Here is a 15,264-nt window from a genome sequence, read left to right as displayed (position 1 = left end):
TGTTAGCAATAGGATGCTATCCACAGACCTACAAAAAAAGACGTTAATATGATTATTATTAAAATTTATGCACCAATCGTGAAGGTCAAACATGGAGAAATTAAAGATTTTTAGCAACTTCAGCAGTCTGAAATTGATCACACATACAAGTAAGATATAGTGGCTATTCTTGGTAGCTAGAATGAGAAAGGGGCCCTGGTTGTGCTGTGGGCTAAGTGTTGGTCTGTTAACTGCCAGGTCAATGTTCAAACTAACCACTTTCTCCTCAGGAAAATGATGAGGCTGCCATTTTCTTATGGAAAAATGGTTCAGGCCATTTGGAGGCTGGCAAATCCCAAACCCATGAGTTGGACATCAAGCTGGGGACTCCCTCTGACTCACATTGTTGCAGGAGCTGAAGTCAGAAGATTGGAAAGGAATCTGCTGACTCATGTTCCAAGACCGGAGGTCAGAGTATGGTGAGTTGAATGCAAGATCAAGAGAGGGAACACTTTATTAGGCCGTCCATAAATATTAATTGATGGTTGCACCGCCAGAGCAGCTTCCCTTTCAACTCCCCACACAGTAGATCGCAAACAAAACCCACTGGGAATCATGGTTTGCTTAGACAAATTGATATATAACATTAACCATTATACCTTCACAGAGCTGCTGTTTAAAATCAACTTCTTATTACCCTCCCCAACATGCAATGAGCATTTAATAATGATATCTCTTTGTATTAAGACTTCTATGCCTTAATTATGGCAGGTCAATCTTAACTCCAGCTAAGACACCAATTAGGTGGCTGAAAGGACCACCAGTTCAGGGTCAGAAAAACAGCTAGGTTGGGAAGATGCTAAAATACAAGTATGAGTCTAGGCCTCCCAAAATTTTCTCCTGATGATAAACAGAGGGTCCCAGAGCCCAAGATAAGCCTTAGTCCCATAGCTGGAGGAAATAAAAGGATGAAGTGGTGCAAGAAGGGTCTAGAACCAGGAAAGTCCATGCAGATGCCTATTTGAATACTCTACATCCTATTTCTCCCTTTTAAAAAGCTTCAAATACACAATAAATATATTCTTAGTGAAGAAGAAGCTATGATTACACATAAATGCTTGTTTCTGCTCCCATAGAGTAAAAAATTTTAGAAGCCAAATAAGGATACATTTTTCCCAAAGCAGAGTAAGTCATCTAAAAACCGAACCCATAAGGACTCTGTGTGTAGTCCTTCTGGTGAGTGATAGCTCGTCTTCACCACAACCCTGCCACGAAGAAATTGTATTATTATAAAGATGAGGAAACTGTAACATAGGGAGTTTATGTAACACAGCAGATAAGTGAAGGAATCAAGACTCCTCTTACAAGGCCCTGGTTGCAGTGATTCAAATGATTGGCTGTTGCCTGAAACAATGGCTTTTCAATCCAAACCCCAAAGCTACCTACTTCACAAGGAACAAGATGCAGCAACCTACTTTTGTAAAGGTTCAGAGTCTTGGAAACTCTGTGGGGCAGCAGTTCTACTTCCTCTTATAGGGTTGTTAAGAGTCAAATTGAGTAGAAGACAAACGTTTCTGTCTGGAAATAAACCATATACTGTTTTAGCATTACCATTCTCTCTCTCTCTTTCTCTGTTTTCTCTTTGGCTACAATATACATATTTCCAAGTACATCTATGCTGTTATTGTTTTTATAGAACATTTGAGTGAGTTACAGGAGTCTTCATCCAAAGTGACAGTATCTGCCCACTTCAACTCTCAATTCACAATCTTTTGCCAAGAATGTCTATGATGCCCTCTCTCTGCCAGCCAGCCCCACCAATCACAGCAGTCTGTAGCCAGCCTTGCTTCCCTGACCACGCATACCACCTTCAGGTATTGTGACAAAGCGGAAGACTTGGCTCCAGGTCTTCCAGAGATCTCAGCCACGTGCCTGATGACTGAATCTCCTCGCTCAAGTCTGGCCCAAATTTTCTGCTTTTCCTTTGAGTTTTGCTGTTTTAGCTTTTATTTGGGGGATTAAGCAAGAGGCATTAAAGGATTTCAAAAGAAAGTTCTCATGGTTCCAACAGCCCAAACATTAAAATAAAAACACTGGACTGGAAGATACATGCTGTTCTCTCCTTCCATGGAGGAGATGGCATTGCTCTGCCAAGCATCCAGAGATGACCTGATTTGTGGATGAACGATGTTTGGATTAGGATGCATTTATTTTTAAAATGCTGTTCTACAGTTGCCTTGAAATTTTCTCCCTCATCAAAACAGAAAGTTATACAGTAACCACTTATACTTCTCGTACATCTCTATTTATCTTGAAGGGAGTGACTAAAACGTGCTGATACATGCAACATTCAACATTATCTGAAAATGCCCGTGTTTAATAATTAACAAGGCTTAAAGACCAGAGTAAAATGCAGAGACTTTAGAAAATTAATCATACTGATAGTCATTTATTCATTCTAAAATTCTGTTTACGACTTTTGCCATTCTCAATGCGATTTGGTAGGAAAAGTCAAAGACTTGATAATAAATGGATTTGAACTTCAGACCCAGTACATTGCCAATTTGCTTGTGTAAAGCTAAAGTTCATTAATTCATCATGTTTATCGAACACTCCCTGTGAAGAGCAGAGTTCTAGGGATAGGTGCTGGTACCTCTACAGGGTGGCAAAAAGATGCATTCCTATCCTCCTGGGACTTAGGATCTGGTAAGGATAAAGAAACTAAATGAAGAAGAATTAAAAACTCATGGAAAGGAAAATAAAGGTAGGCAAGAATTAAACAGAGGCACCTAATCCAATTTTCTGGAATTAGAGAAGGTTGCCTTCAGAAACGACATCTGAGCTAAGACTGGAAGTTAAACATTTTTCCATTCCTGTTTCTTCATCTTTCTCATGAACCTGTGGGATGAGTGAAATATCTTCTTTGTCTCCCCACGGGGGAAGTAAGCACCCACAGAGTTTTATCCTAGGTTCCATCTAGTATCTCGTGGTTTTAGTCAATTCATCTATGTCAGTGGCTCTTACTAAAATGTCTCTGCCTCACACATCTGTAACCCCAACTGCATCCTCACATTTCCAAATACCAGACTTTTCTCCCTCGCCGAGCACTTCCAACTCAGTATGTCTCATCTTTCTCCCAAATATTCTCTTCTCTAGTTCCCTTTTTTGCCAACACTATCACCATATTAAGGAACCCTGGTGGTGTAGTTGTTATACAGTTGGCTGTGATCGGAAAGGCAAGCAGTTCGAAATTAGGAGCCACTCCGAGGGAAAAAAAGACTGGGCTTTCTACTCAGGTAAATCGTTACAGTCTCAGAAACTCACAGGTAGCAAGTGCTACCCCGCCCTATAAGGGTCACTCTATGAGTCATCATTGCCTCCATGGTGGTGAGTTTGGTCTTTTGCTTTGGTGGCATAGTGGATCACACATTGCACTGCTAACCAGAAGGTCATCAGTTTGAATCCAGCAGTCATCCATCAATCACCAGTTTGAATCCATCAGTCAATCTAAGGGGGACAGATGAGACTGTCTGGTCCCATAAAGAATTAAAGCTTCAGAAAACGAAAGAGATTTTGCCTGTCGGGGTCCTATGAATTGGAATCTACTTGATGGCAGAAGGATATGTTTTTCATAGTCTCAGTCACTTAATACATGGGACTCAGTGAATGAAAAATTATAGTGGGCACTAATTGACCACAAAAGGAGATAAATGTTTTTTTAATCATTTTATTGGGTGCTCTAAACTTTTTTTAAAGATCATTTTATTGGGGGCTCTTACAGCTCTTATAATAATCCATACATCAATTGTATCAAGCATATTTGTACATATGTTGCCATAATTATTTTCTAGACATTTACTTTCTATTAAGCCCTTGGTATAATCTCCTCTATTTTCCTTGCCTCCCCTCCACCCTCGTGATCCCTTGATAAATTATCAATTATTATTTTCATATCTTACACTGAGTACTGTCTCCCTTCCCCCACAGCTTCTAATGTTCGTCCCCCTGGAAGGGGGGAGGGAGTGGTGGTTATGTGTTGATCATTGTGATAGTTTCTCCCTTCCTCCTTTACTCTACCCAACTTCCCCCTACCCTTCTGTTATCGCTACACACACACACACACACACACACACACTTCATCCCTACTGACTATCTGGTTTTGTAGCTCACCAGTGCCCCAAATCTTTCACACTCAAGTTCTTAACTGAAACTCATTCCCATGGAGTCAATGCTGACTCATAGCAACCCCCTGTAGGTTTCAGAGGCTGTAACTGTTTATGGGAGTAGAAAGCTCAGTCTTTCTCCCACTGATAGTTTCAAACTGCTGACCATGAGGATTGCAGCCCAACTCGTAACTGTAACCACTGCACCACCAGGGCTCCTATACTAAAGGTAGCTTTGTAAATTTCCAAAGTTTTTAAGGTTTCCCAAATAAGCCAACCTGTTCTTTCACATATTGGTGATTTCATATTAATTGTTCTTTAGTTTAAAATGCTTCCCCCCTGGAGTCTCCTGGTGAATTCACAATAATCCTAGTAATTGACTGGTGCCAACAGTTAAATTCAACCACCCAGAGGCACCTCTGAAGAAAGGCGTGGTGATCTGCTTCCCAAAGGCCACAGTCTTGAAAGCCTTATAGCACATGTCTCTGCATATACATGTTACCAGGAGTCAGAATCAACCCGACAACAACTAATGAAAACAACCTCTCAGTCAAATGTTACCTTCTTGATAAATGCTTCTCAGATAGTCTTAGGCAGAACTTAAGATTCTTTCCTAACACCTTCCCTCGTACTTTGTACATGGGCTACGAAATCACATATCCTCGGCTATCATTGTTAATTATTCATGAATCTTCGCAAGGGCAATTGCTTCATATAACTCACCTTTTGTTCTCTTTGGAACGGCCTGTAGAATAGATAATAACTGTGCCACGAACAAATAAACAATAAGTTAATGAATGAGCCTCACTGGTCGCATGTACCATATTCTACCCTGTGCTGTCATTAAGTATAACTCCATCTCTGCGTGGATGACAAAGTCTTCCAGAACTAGAAAAATGTGATTGACTTTTGCTTCCCCAATCAAGTCTCCACCACCCACCTTTCAGTTTGTATTTCTGTGGTGGCCTGGAATCTATGCAACACGTCTCTCAAATATCATCAGGGTCACCTACAGTAGACATGGTTCCTTAGAACTCAAGGCTATGACTGACAAGGAAAATGACATGGTGATTTACTGTTTAATATCAATGAAAACCCTGTAAAGCACAGAAGAATATTGTCTAACACAGTGCTGAAGGATGAGCACTCTAAGCTGGAAGGCACCCAAAATACATAGTAGGACACAAGTGGGTCAGCACTCATAAGTCTGGCATGGGACTGGCAATGTTACCTCAGGTTGGATATGGGCCACCATGAGTAAAAGCAGACTCAACAGCAACTAGTACCAGCGCCTCTATGGTCTACCCTGATGCCTACTGTTTGAAATAATGAGTAACATTCTTTGATCTGGTAACACACTTCACACTTTACAAAGCTATTTCACATGCATTATTCCATTTGCCCTTCACAATAACCCTATGGCATAGTGGTTACGAGTTGTGCTGTCGTCCGAAAGCTTGGTAGTTCGAAACCACCAGACTCTCCACAGGAGAAAAATAGGGCTTTCCAATCCCTTAAATAGTCACAGTCTCATAAACTCACAGGGACAGTTCTACCCTGTCCTACAGGGTGGTTATGCATCAATATCAACTCGATGTCAGTGAGTGAGTTTTCTAGGTCTGGCTGATTGGTATTGTCCCTGTGCAACAGACAGCGCAGGGGGGATCAAACCCTGGGAGCCCTACTTTCCAGTGTTTACTCCATGCAATCTTCTTAAGAGAAAGGTCAGAGCTATTCATCAATTCCTTGGTTTTATTCAGAGTTTGATGATAAATCTAGAAGCTCGCCAGTGCTGTGGGGGAGGGGGGAACTGGATTCTTATCTACACCTCTTGAATGAGTCTAATATGAATTATTTGAGTGAATATGAAGGTTTGGCGTGTACATAAGAGGATAAAGTAAAGGGGTAGAGGGCAGAAGAAACTGAATAAATATTTTGAGCAAGAAAAATATTCTAGGGGATCTGAAAAGAGATTCATCAGCCTCTATAAGTTGGGCTGCTATGTATGGCAGTATCAGGAGGTACTTAGTAATAGTTCCTAAAATTTAACCACTTTGTTTTAGGAGTGATTCTACACAAACTGAAAGAAACCAGAATCTATACAATGTTGGAAGCCTTCAGCTTGCCACCTGCTTCAAAGGCTCTACTTAACTGTTCTGTTATAAATATTTTCCAAATTGGATATATAAAGATCTGACAAGCAAGGTTGCCTTGAGTTTGCAACTCCTACTTATAGAGTCATCACATACGTGTGGATCGTCGCTGAACTTCAAAGTCTCCTTATCACACTATGTCCCCGTGCTTTTGAAAGTTAAAGAGGTCACTTGAAATCTGCTTAGGGCAATCTCTAGACAACCCATCCATGGGTTCCAGAGGAATCAAGCCCCAGAAGGTGAGATCGTTTGTGTTAGACAGGCTCTTCTGGAAGCATTACTTATTCCACTGAGCCTACCCTGGATGATCTACCTGACCTTTCTTCAAGACAGGGTATCCCATTAAGCCCAGACCCTCTTCTGACTTCATACTTTCCGGGCCCTGCATAAACACAGGCCCCCTGTATAGGTCGACAGAGTCTCTGTCCTCCCTGCCATGGAGTTTACCCCCACCAGCCCTGCTGGGTGGCTTGACCATCCTGGGATGGTAGGGAGGGAAGCATTTACGAAGAAGGCTCTTCAATCTCAGGTAAACCCATGACCATTAGGGAGCCAGAGAGAGTCAAGATCACGAAGGTCTTGTCCAGGACCCATCCTTCCTCCTATCCTGGGAACTGTTTAAAGTCGCTTTCCAGGTACCAGCGAAGCAATGTATTGTGGTGCATGCAAGTGAGGGTGCAGAGTGGAGAGGTTAGACTGGAGTCAAGAATTGACCTTTATGCTGCCCGTCAGTAGGAAACCCTCACCTTCCCGAGCCCTATCCAAGTACAGCGAAGAGTCCAGCCACTGCAGGCATGAGAGCCTTGAGAGGGGTGTCGAGAATGGGGAGACGTTCTCCATTGGGCCCCAGACCTTTAGCAGACTTCCAGTCTCAGGGCTTCTCTCCAGGGGGGCACCCCAAATCCTTCTTGGGAGTGAGGGTACCAGTCCCAGTGGTCTGAACCCGCTGGATGCCCGCCCAGGAAGGAAGACTATGGGAGCCCTGGGGGGCACCCCCACCCCACAGACCCTGCGCACCCGGCCCTCAGACAGCCACCCGTGGGAGCGCTGAAGGTAGAACGGAGGGAGCCCTGCAGCGCTTCCGGACTGACCTGAGATGCCGCCCCCCACCACGACCACATCGCATTTGCTGCTCATGGCGCTCAAGCTCTTCGGGAAAGGGACTCGGCCTCCGCCCGCCGCAGCTCGCTGCCTGGCTGGCTCGCTCGCTTGCGCCTCCACGGAGCCCCTATATGGGCCGCCCGGGCGTGCCGGGAAGCCGAGCCCCGCCTGCCGCAGACGCGCAGCCGGGGCAGGGAGCTGGGCTTCCGCCCCACAGGACAGCCGCAGCGCCAGCTGGAGGTGGGAGGGAGGGGGTTCGCAGGGGCCAGGAGGTCACCTGGAGCGAGCTCCCGCGGGGGCCCTCTTCAGGCCATCACCCTTTGACCTTCATGGTGTTTTCCTGTTGGCCTCCCTAGTGCACTGTGGCACTTAGGGGCTGGGAGGTGGGGCACATAGGATGCAGGCCTTAGGTGTGCTAGTGATGTTCTGATGTGGAGCGATGATGACTAGGTTGTGGTGTGCCATCGAGTCAATTCTAACTTCTAGTTACCCTATATAGGAAGGAGTCGAACTGCCTGGCTGTCAACTTCATGGAAGCAGACAGTCACAGCTTTCAACCCCCCACAATGCAATGCGGAACCACTATTACAGCAGGGCCCCTAATAAGGATAAAAAAACCAAAAAGCTACAGCCACTGCCATCAAATGAACTCCCACTCACAGCGACCCCGTCTAGGGTTTTTGAGACAGTAAATGTCTATCAGAGCAGACAGCCTCCGCTTTCTTCCTAGGTGACACTGCTGACCTTGCCATAGTAGTCCAACACAGCGCCCACCACACCACCATAAGGCCTTGGTAATGGAAGTAGTAAACATTAGTGGAGCATTTTTCGAGGTTCTAAGCACTGCAGTTTACATGCATTCTTACACTTAAACCTGCCAACATATTTATATTCATCTCACAGATGGAAAAATGAGTGGAGAAAGCAACACAACAAATAGAAATAAATAAGCCAGGGCGATTCCAAGGCCAACACTAATCCAACTTACAGTAATGCAATTTATATTGACTGTCCATCCACCTCACCCTCCTCCCACCCCACTTTCTACTGCATTCACACAGCCTTTACAGCCATAATTACCCTCAGGAAGTTCTCAAACACAGAACCTACAGAGAAATATTCTCCCCTACCTTAAATTACTCCATGTTTGCAAATAATCAAGAGAGTCAACTGAATGCTGAGCAACCCAAGGTATTAGGGCTTACTGCTAAGGAGGCAATAGCCCTGGAGGCTGAGATGTGGAGAAGCCTCCCATGACCAGAGCCAAGTTCAGAGATCCCTTAGAGCAGCCATCAGCATTAGTTATGTGGCTCTGAGGACGCTGATTTTGCTAACCATAGGGTGACCCAACAATACTTTATGTATTTCAGCTGAGATGGTTTCGGGTAAAACAGAGGTGTATCTCTTTAAAACGCTAGGAAAGACTCCTCTGGGAACAAAAAGTGGGAAGAAATGAGGGAAGGTTTTCCAGATATGATGTGGGCAGTACTTCTGTTCAGACGAGGAGGGTTCCAATCTGGGGAATTGACGAAAGCCTGGAGCAAACCTCTACATTATCCTGCCCCATTCTTTGTGTCCACTTGCCACCAAAATATTCTGAATTTCTGACAGCCCCAAACTAGAAGGGGGTTTGGGCACATCTGTGATTGAAAAATCAATAGTATCAGAGAAAGTTTGGTGCAGCTCTGACTTGGGTTCTGAGGTAGTTAGTTTATTGTGCCAACCTGGCTGATAAACACATGTGGAGTTAATTGAAGGGTGGAGGGATAAATTGCTCAGTGAGCCTCGCCTTTCTAGTTCTCGGGTCTCTTGCTTTGTGATGGTCAGACAAGGGTGCAGCTGCCTTAGCCAGTTCCCTGCTTTATCTGGCAAGGCTCACTTCCTGCAAGACATCCCTGAGGAGAAGCCACATGGACCTACCCTAATGCAGCGCTGTGTGCTGGAGCAGCCGTGTGGAGACCCCTGCCAGCACTGAGATGCCTACGCGCTCACTGACTCTGCTTTCCTCCTGCAGTTGGCATCACTGTGTCTGTTTTGTGAGATGGAGGAGGACTTTGTGGACTGGTGTTGGAGATATGGGTTAATGGGTTAAGGTTGGGCTTGTGGGCTTGGGCAGCACTGGGTTGGGATGTTTTCTTGATGCACAATTAACCTTTATATAAAAAACTCTCTTATGCATGAGTTTCTGTGGATTTGTTTCTTTTAAAGTACCCAGACTAATACAGGTTCTATAAACTCCCTTCTCTTCTGCTTTGAGATAAAACAGACAGACTTTGAACCTCAGCTGTACTCGGGCCTCTAAACCCTGAGTCCTGCCTTATCCTCTCAATGCAGGTCATGAAGCCACTTCACCTTGTTTATGGCCCGTACTGGTCTCATCCTTGCATGCATTTCCTGGTCCAACTCCATTCACAGGGCCCTGAATCTGCAGGCTCTTTAGTTGTGGACACTCTGTCCCTTCCTCTTGTGTTAGATGACGTGAGATATGTGGAGAGAATCCTTGTGAGATCTGCTTGGGATCATTTTGTTTAGTTGCAACGATGAAAAGTCAATCAGGGTCCTGGGTATGCAAGGCTCTGCATCCAATTCAGGGTTGATATTCCTTCTAGTGCCAACTGACAGTGAGGCCAGATGAGGAACTACAGCTCCATGGTGTTTGCGAGGAAAGCTCATCGACAAATGGAATTGTCTGCAGGCAATTGTTCATTAAGGAGTAAAACAAATGGGTTGAACTAGAACTCGAGGAGGACCAGGAGCCTTTAGAAGCTCTTTCCGGATCCATTTCCGGATATACATGTAATCATCAGGTGTATTCAGTCTCCTGGGTGCAGTGATTTCTGAGTTTTCTCTCTCATCTGTGGGCCGATGGAACCTCTAAAATCAGAACAATTTATTAAGCACCAACTCTGTTAGTTATTGTATTCAGCATTATAAACAGGAAAGGATGCTAATCCTGGCAAAACAAGATACAAAAACAGACAATTACTATAAACCTAATTTATGTGCCTATAGAAGGATGCAAGAAGTGCATCTTTAACCAAGAAGTGCCGAGGAGTGCTCCTGGCCTCTAGCACTTTGTTTGCCTTTGGAATTGATGAAATCCATGTTGCTTTCATCAATTAAAGTGAACTTACTTGCCTTTCATTTTTTATTAGAAGACTGCCAAAGAGATAAAATGTCCTTATTACCTCTTGCTTGCTGTCAGCTTTTTATTAACGGATATTTCAGTGGGTTTCTTATGATACCACAAGGGGTTTCAATAAAGAAGCAGGCTGTGCAGAACAGAGTTCATCAGATATTATCTAAGTTGAGTCTATTGCACTTTTTTAAATGCTGGAAGCTTGACAGGAGAGGAAAGATTTTTATTTTTTAATTAGATTCTTTAGAGCCTATCAACTTATTTTCCCCCATACACTTATTACTCTTTTTAAAAACGTATGTTGAAGGATAAAAATGGCAAAAGGGCCAGCAAATGCAGTCAGCATTACTTTTAAATAATATTAACTTGGAAGTGTTATAAGATTCCTAGGTTTTTCTTGTAAAACATCCATAATCGCCTTGGATCCTAGCCAGACATGGTCGAAAACTATTCCTTGTGGGCAATGAGAAGTCAGTAGGAAATCCTTCAATGGACCAAGACCTTGCATTTGGCCCCAAGGACTTTCACAAGAAGACATCACATCCACCAACAGCCCAAGAGTTGGGCGATCCCAACTTTAGCCCAAATCAAAGCCCTCCAAAGGAAGCTGGATTAGAGGACTCAGAATCCCATAGGGTGGTTAAAGCCACCAAACGAAATACCAAGATAAATCAAAAAGTTGTTAGGATTCCAGTTCATGCTTGTACTGGTTTTTTTTTTAATGTTTAAGCATGTCTTTGTCATCAGTGGAAGGTTTCAGACTTGTTCTTTTAGTAATATACTTATCTTAATCTTGTTAGGTTATCTTTAATAAAAATATGGCTTCCAAGGGGATCTTCTGAGCTCATTAAATTCAAGGCACAGAAGTCAGCTCAGAAGGTTGTGGTGACTGTTTTAGGGATGCTAAAATGTTCATTTGAACAGAATTTCTCAAAGGACACAGGAAAATCCAAGGGACTTACTATGAAGACATTTAAAGAACCTTATAAACTGTATTGGTGGTAGAAAGGTAAGGGACATTGTGCCAAGGTTTTTTCTTTTGTCTATCCTGACATTCCAAAAGAGTAGCAAGGATTGGAGGGAGGGGGGAGCGGGAAGGGAGGGGAAAATGAGGACCTAATGCCGGGGGTTTAAGTGGAGAGAAAATGTTTTGAGAATGATGTACAAATGCGCTTTACACAATTGATGTGTGTATGGATTGCGATAACAGTTGTATGAGCCCCTAATAAAATGTTAAAAAACAAAAAGAGTAGCAAGGATGGTCCTATGAAAATTTGGGTTCGGGGAGGTCAGGGGAACCTTAGCCCACCCACCCTATACCCCTGATATTAACCCTTCAGACTTCTTTTTGTCCCCCAAACTCAAAGAACATTTAAAAGGAACTTGATTAGTGTTCCTCAATACCAAAACAGCTGTTTTGACATGGTGTAAATTGAAGGGTGCTGACTTCTTCAGGGAAGGTTTAGAGAAACAGAAACACTGCCTTCAGAAGTATACAGACCTAGCTGGAGGATATGTTTAAAAGCAATGTTTTCCACGCTTTTGTATTGTTGTTTAATAATTACCTTTGTAGCAGTACTTTTGACTTTTCCTTGAGCAGGTATCCTAATCTAGAATTAGATCAGGCAAAAGCAAAATAACAGGTGGATGTTCATAACTCATGTTAACAGGCTAGAATCGATGTGGATGCACTGGGTTGGCTTTATAGAGACAAGGTTGAGATGGACAGTAAAAGATACTCTTCCTTCCCAAAGAGCCACAATGTGTCTCCTTTCCCCAAATCCAAATTACTACAGAAAAGATAGAACAGGGAACACAGGACTTTAACACAAAGGGGTTAGCCCCAGATCCAAAGATTCAGAAGGACGAAGCTACAAGGCTTCAGAAAGATAGAAGTCATACATAGACATATAACAATGCATATTGAAAACAAACAAAACTAGCTTTGCTATCAGACAGAGGGCATTGTAAAGTCAATTTTGGCAGATGTAGTTAGTAATGCCTTATCATTAGATTTCCTTTTGACACATTCTAAAGATGTTTCAGGTTTTAACATTTTCCCCTATCTTTTTGATTAAGGATTTTCTGTTTTGTCTAGTCATGGTGGTTTTTGTTAAATGCTTACTTGCTTCCTGTCTGTGTTTTGTATCATTTTTTATATATCTTTTTTATCATTTTTTATATATGTAAACCAGGATAGGTAGAACTATGGAGACAATAGCTGGATTTATAATTCCCTAGGAGTATGACCAGGGAGGATGAGGGGAACTAGGGAGTGTGTTAGTCTGGGTACTTTAGAGAAACAAATCCACAGAAACTCATGTATAAGAGGGAGTTTTATATAAAGGTTAAGTACACATCAAGAAAACATCCCAACCCAGTGCTGCCCAAGCCCACAAGTCCAACCTTAACCCATATGTCTGACACCAATCCACAAAGTCCTGCTCCATCACAAAAAACACACACTATGACGCCGACTGCAGGAGGAAAGCCGAATCAGTGAATGTGTAAGCATCCTAGTGTTGGCAGGGGTCTCCACACGGCTGCTCCAGCACCCAGGGCTGCATCAGGGTAGGTCCATGTGGCTTCTCCTTGGGGATGTCTTGCAGGAAGTGGGCCTTGCAAGCTGAAGCAGGGAACTGCTAAGGCAGCTGCACCCTGGTCCAACCATCACAAAGCAAGAGACCTGAGAACTCAAAACGAAGGCTCACCGAGCCATTTATCTCTCCACCCTTCAATTAACTCCACATGTGTTTATTGGAAAGGTTGGCAGAATAACTACCTCAGGGAGCTAACAACAATGAAAACGAAACAAAGCAAAGTTACTTGGGATCTAAACTTTAAACGATCTGTTCACAAAGTGAATGCTTCACCACGACTTATGTCAAGACTAAGAAAAGACTAACATTTATACAGATCATATTCTCTACCATAGAGTGGATTCTGGCTGATAGTCTGCAATACAAAGAAGAGCTGCCCTATGGATTTCTGAATGTATAACTCTACCAGAGCAGAAAGCCTCATCTTTCTCTTGAAAAGTGGCTGGTGGTTTCAAACTACTGACTTTTCAGTTAGCATCCCAACAGTTAAACCTCTATGCCACCAGAGATCCTTACAGATCAGATTAAAGGTTCCTAAATAAAGGATGGCAGATCAGAGCAGATGATAATACCGATTTAGGACACACAGAGAAAAGGCAACTAACAAAATATTCAGCTCAAGTAGAGAAGAAAATCAGAACAGACATTTCCCAATTACACCAGGTTACATATTTCTTTAACCAATTCTTTCATGAAGAAGAAATTAGAAATGATTATTAGCACTCCACTGCATACTAATTATTGGTTGTTAAACTGAGTTATGATTCACTGAGCTGTTCTGCTTCATAAGGTTCTAATTCAACAGTGTGGGTTCACTGAATCAGAATCAAATCTTTGACTATCGTTATGAAGCTTTGAGTGAAATTATATCTGCATATTTGTATTATAAATAGGTATTTATACCACATAGACTCCAGTCAACAATTTCAATCAAGAATCTGGTTCCTACAGAGCTTAGATGAGCAAAGTAGCTCATATTTCTGGCTGAACTAAATGATGCTATAGCTGGGATGTGTATTGACTTGAACTCTTCTAAGAAGCAGAAAGCCTGTTGGGTTACATACAAAAAAACTATTCTTCACTGTGGATGTTCTGATTGTGAAGGTTTTGTACCACTGACATTTGTAAAAATAAGTACAGAAGAACATATGTTGGAAAACCAATAATGTATTACAAGGGGGGAAAACCTGAAATGTGCCTCTGCAATATAATAGCATTATGCACATCTTTTAAAATTTTAAATATATATTGTACATTAACATATGTACATTTATACATATTAACATAGGTATACTGTATAATAAATATTATATATATGAGGATAAATAAAAATGTATTGCTACCGAAGTTCCAGTTCATACATGCACAGGTTTACCAAAGTAAAATGTATTTAAACATGTCTCTGCATGGCTGCAGACAAGTTCTCTCAGTAATAAAGTCTTAGTCTTACGAAGGTGCCTTCTAGAAAAAGGTTCAGTAAAATCAATAGCTACTAAAGGGATCTACTGGGCCAGTTACATTCCAGCTAGAGAAGTCAGCTCAGAATGTTATGTGACCAGGGGGATTCTAAAGGAGTAATCTTGATAGATTATCTTGAAGGATACCAGATAACTATGTAGGTTTAATAAGAAGATATATTCAGAAAATTGCAAACTGCATTGGTGATAAAAAGCTCAGGAAGTATTGCTGAGGAATTTGTTCAATTGTGGCAATACACCAGTTTAAGCTTTGAGGGCAGCAAGGGGTACACTATGAACATTTCATTGCAAGACCATCCTTTAAGAATTCCAAAAATCCATTTTGACATGTAAATTGAAGAACAAAGAATTCTTGAAGGGAAGGTTAATCAACTGCAATGTAGTCAATTCTGATTCATAATGACCCAATATAAGGTTGCAAAGGCTATGAATATGGGCAAAGAGACTCATCTTTCTCCCTTGGAGCAGATGGTGGGATTGAACTTTAGGGTTGGAAATCCAATACTTGCCCAACAGTGCCACTTAGGGAATGTAAGAAAGATGTAAACTCAACCTTCAAAAGTATCTAGGCTTAGATAGTGAGTTAGTCTAGGTAGAATAGAGAAACATATCCACAGAAAATCATATATGTATAAGAGAAAGTTTTATATA

At 42.3% G+C, this 15,264-nt stretch overlaps 1 protein-coding gene across 1 annotated transcript in view; it reads right to left on the bottom strand.

The window, feature by feature from the left end:
* The window catches only part of MAOB (monoamine oxidase B), a 116,041-nt gene extending 108,539 nt beyond the window's left edge, over window positions 1-7,502 (bottom strand). The window contains exon 1 of the mRNA XM_045288277.1: window positions 7,387-7,502. Coding sequence (XP_045144212.1) covers window positions 7,387-7,432 — 46 coding nt within the window. The 5' untranslated portion in view covers window positions 7,433-7,502. The remainder of the gene's footprint in view (window positions 1-7,386) is intronic.
* Window positions 7,503-15,264: the final 7,762 nt, after the last annotated feature.

Source organism: Echinops telfairi, unplaced genomic scaffold (genome assembly GCF_000313985.2).
Source record: "Echinops telfairi isolate 266 unplaced genomic scaffold, ASM31398v2 ScPeMD7_19;HRSCAF=73, whole genome shotgun sequence".
NCBI classification, from domain to species: domain Eukaryota; kingdom Metazoa; phylum Chordata; class Mammalia; order Afrosoricida; family Tenrecidae; genus Echinops; species Echinops telfairi.
This window is presented reverse-complemented; position numbering and strand designations above follow the sequence as displayed.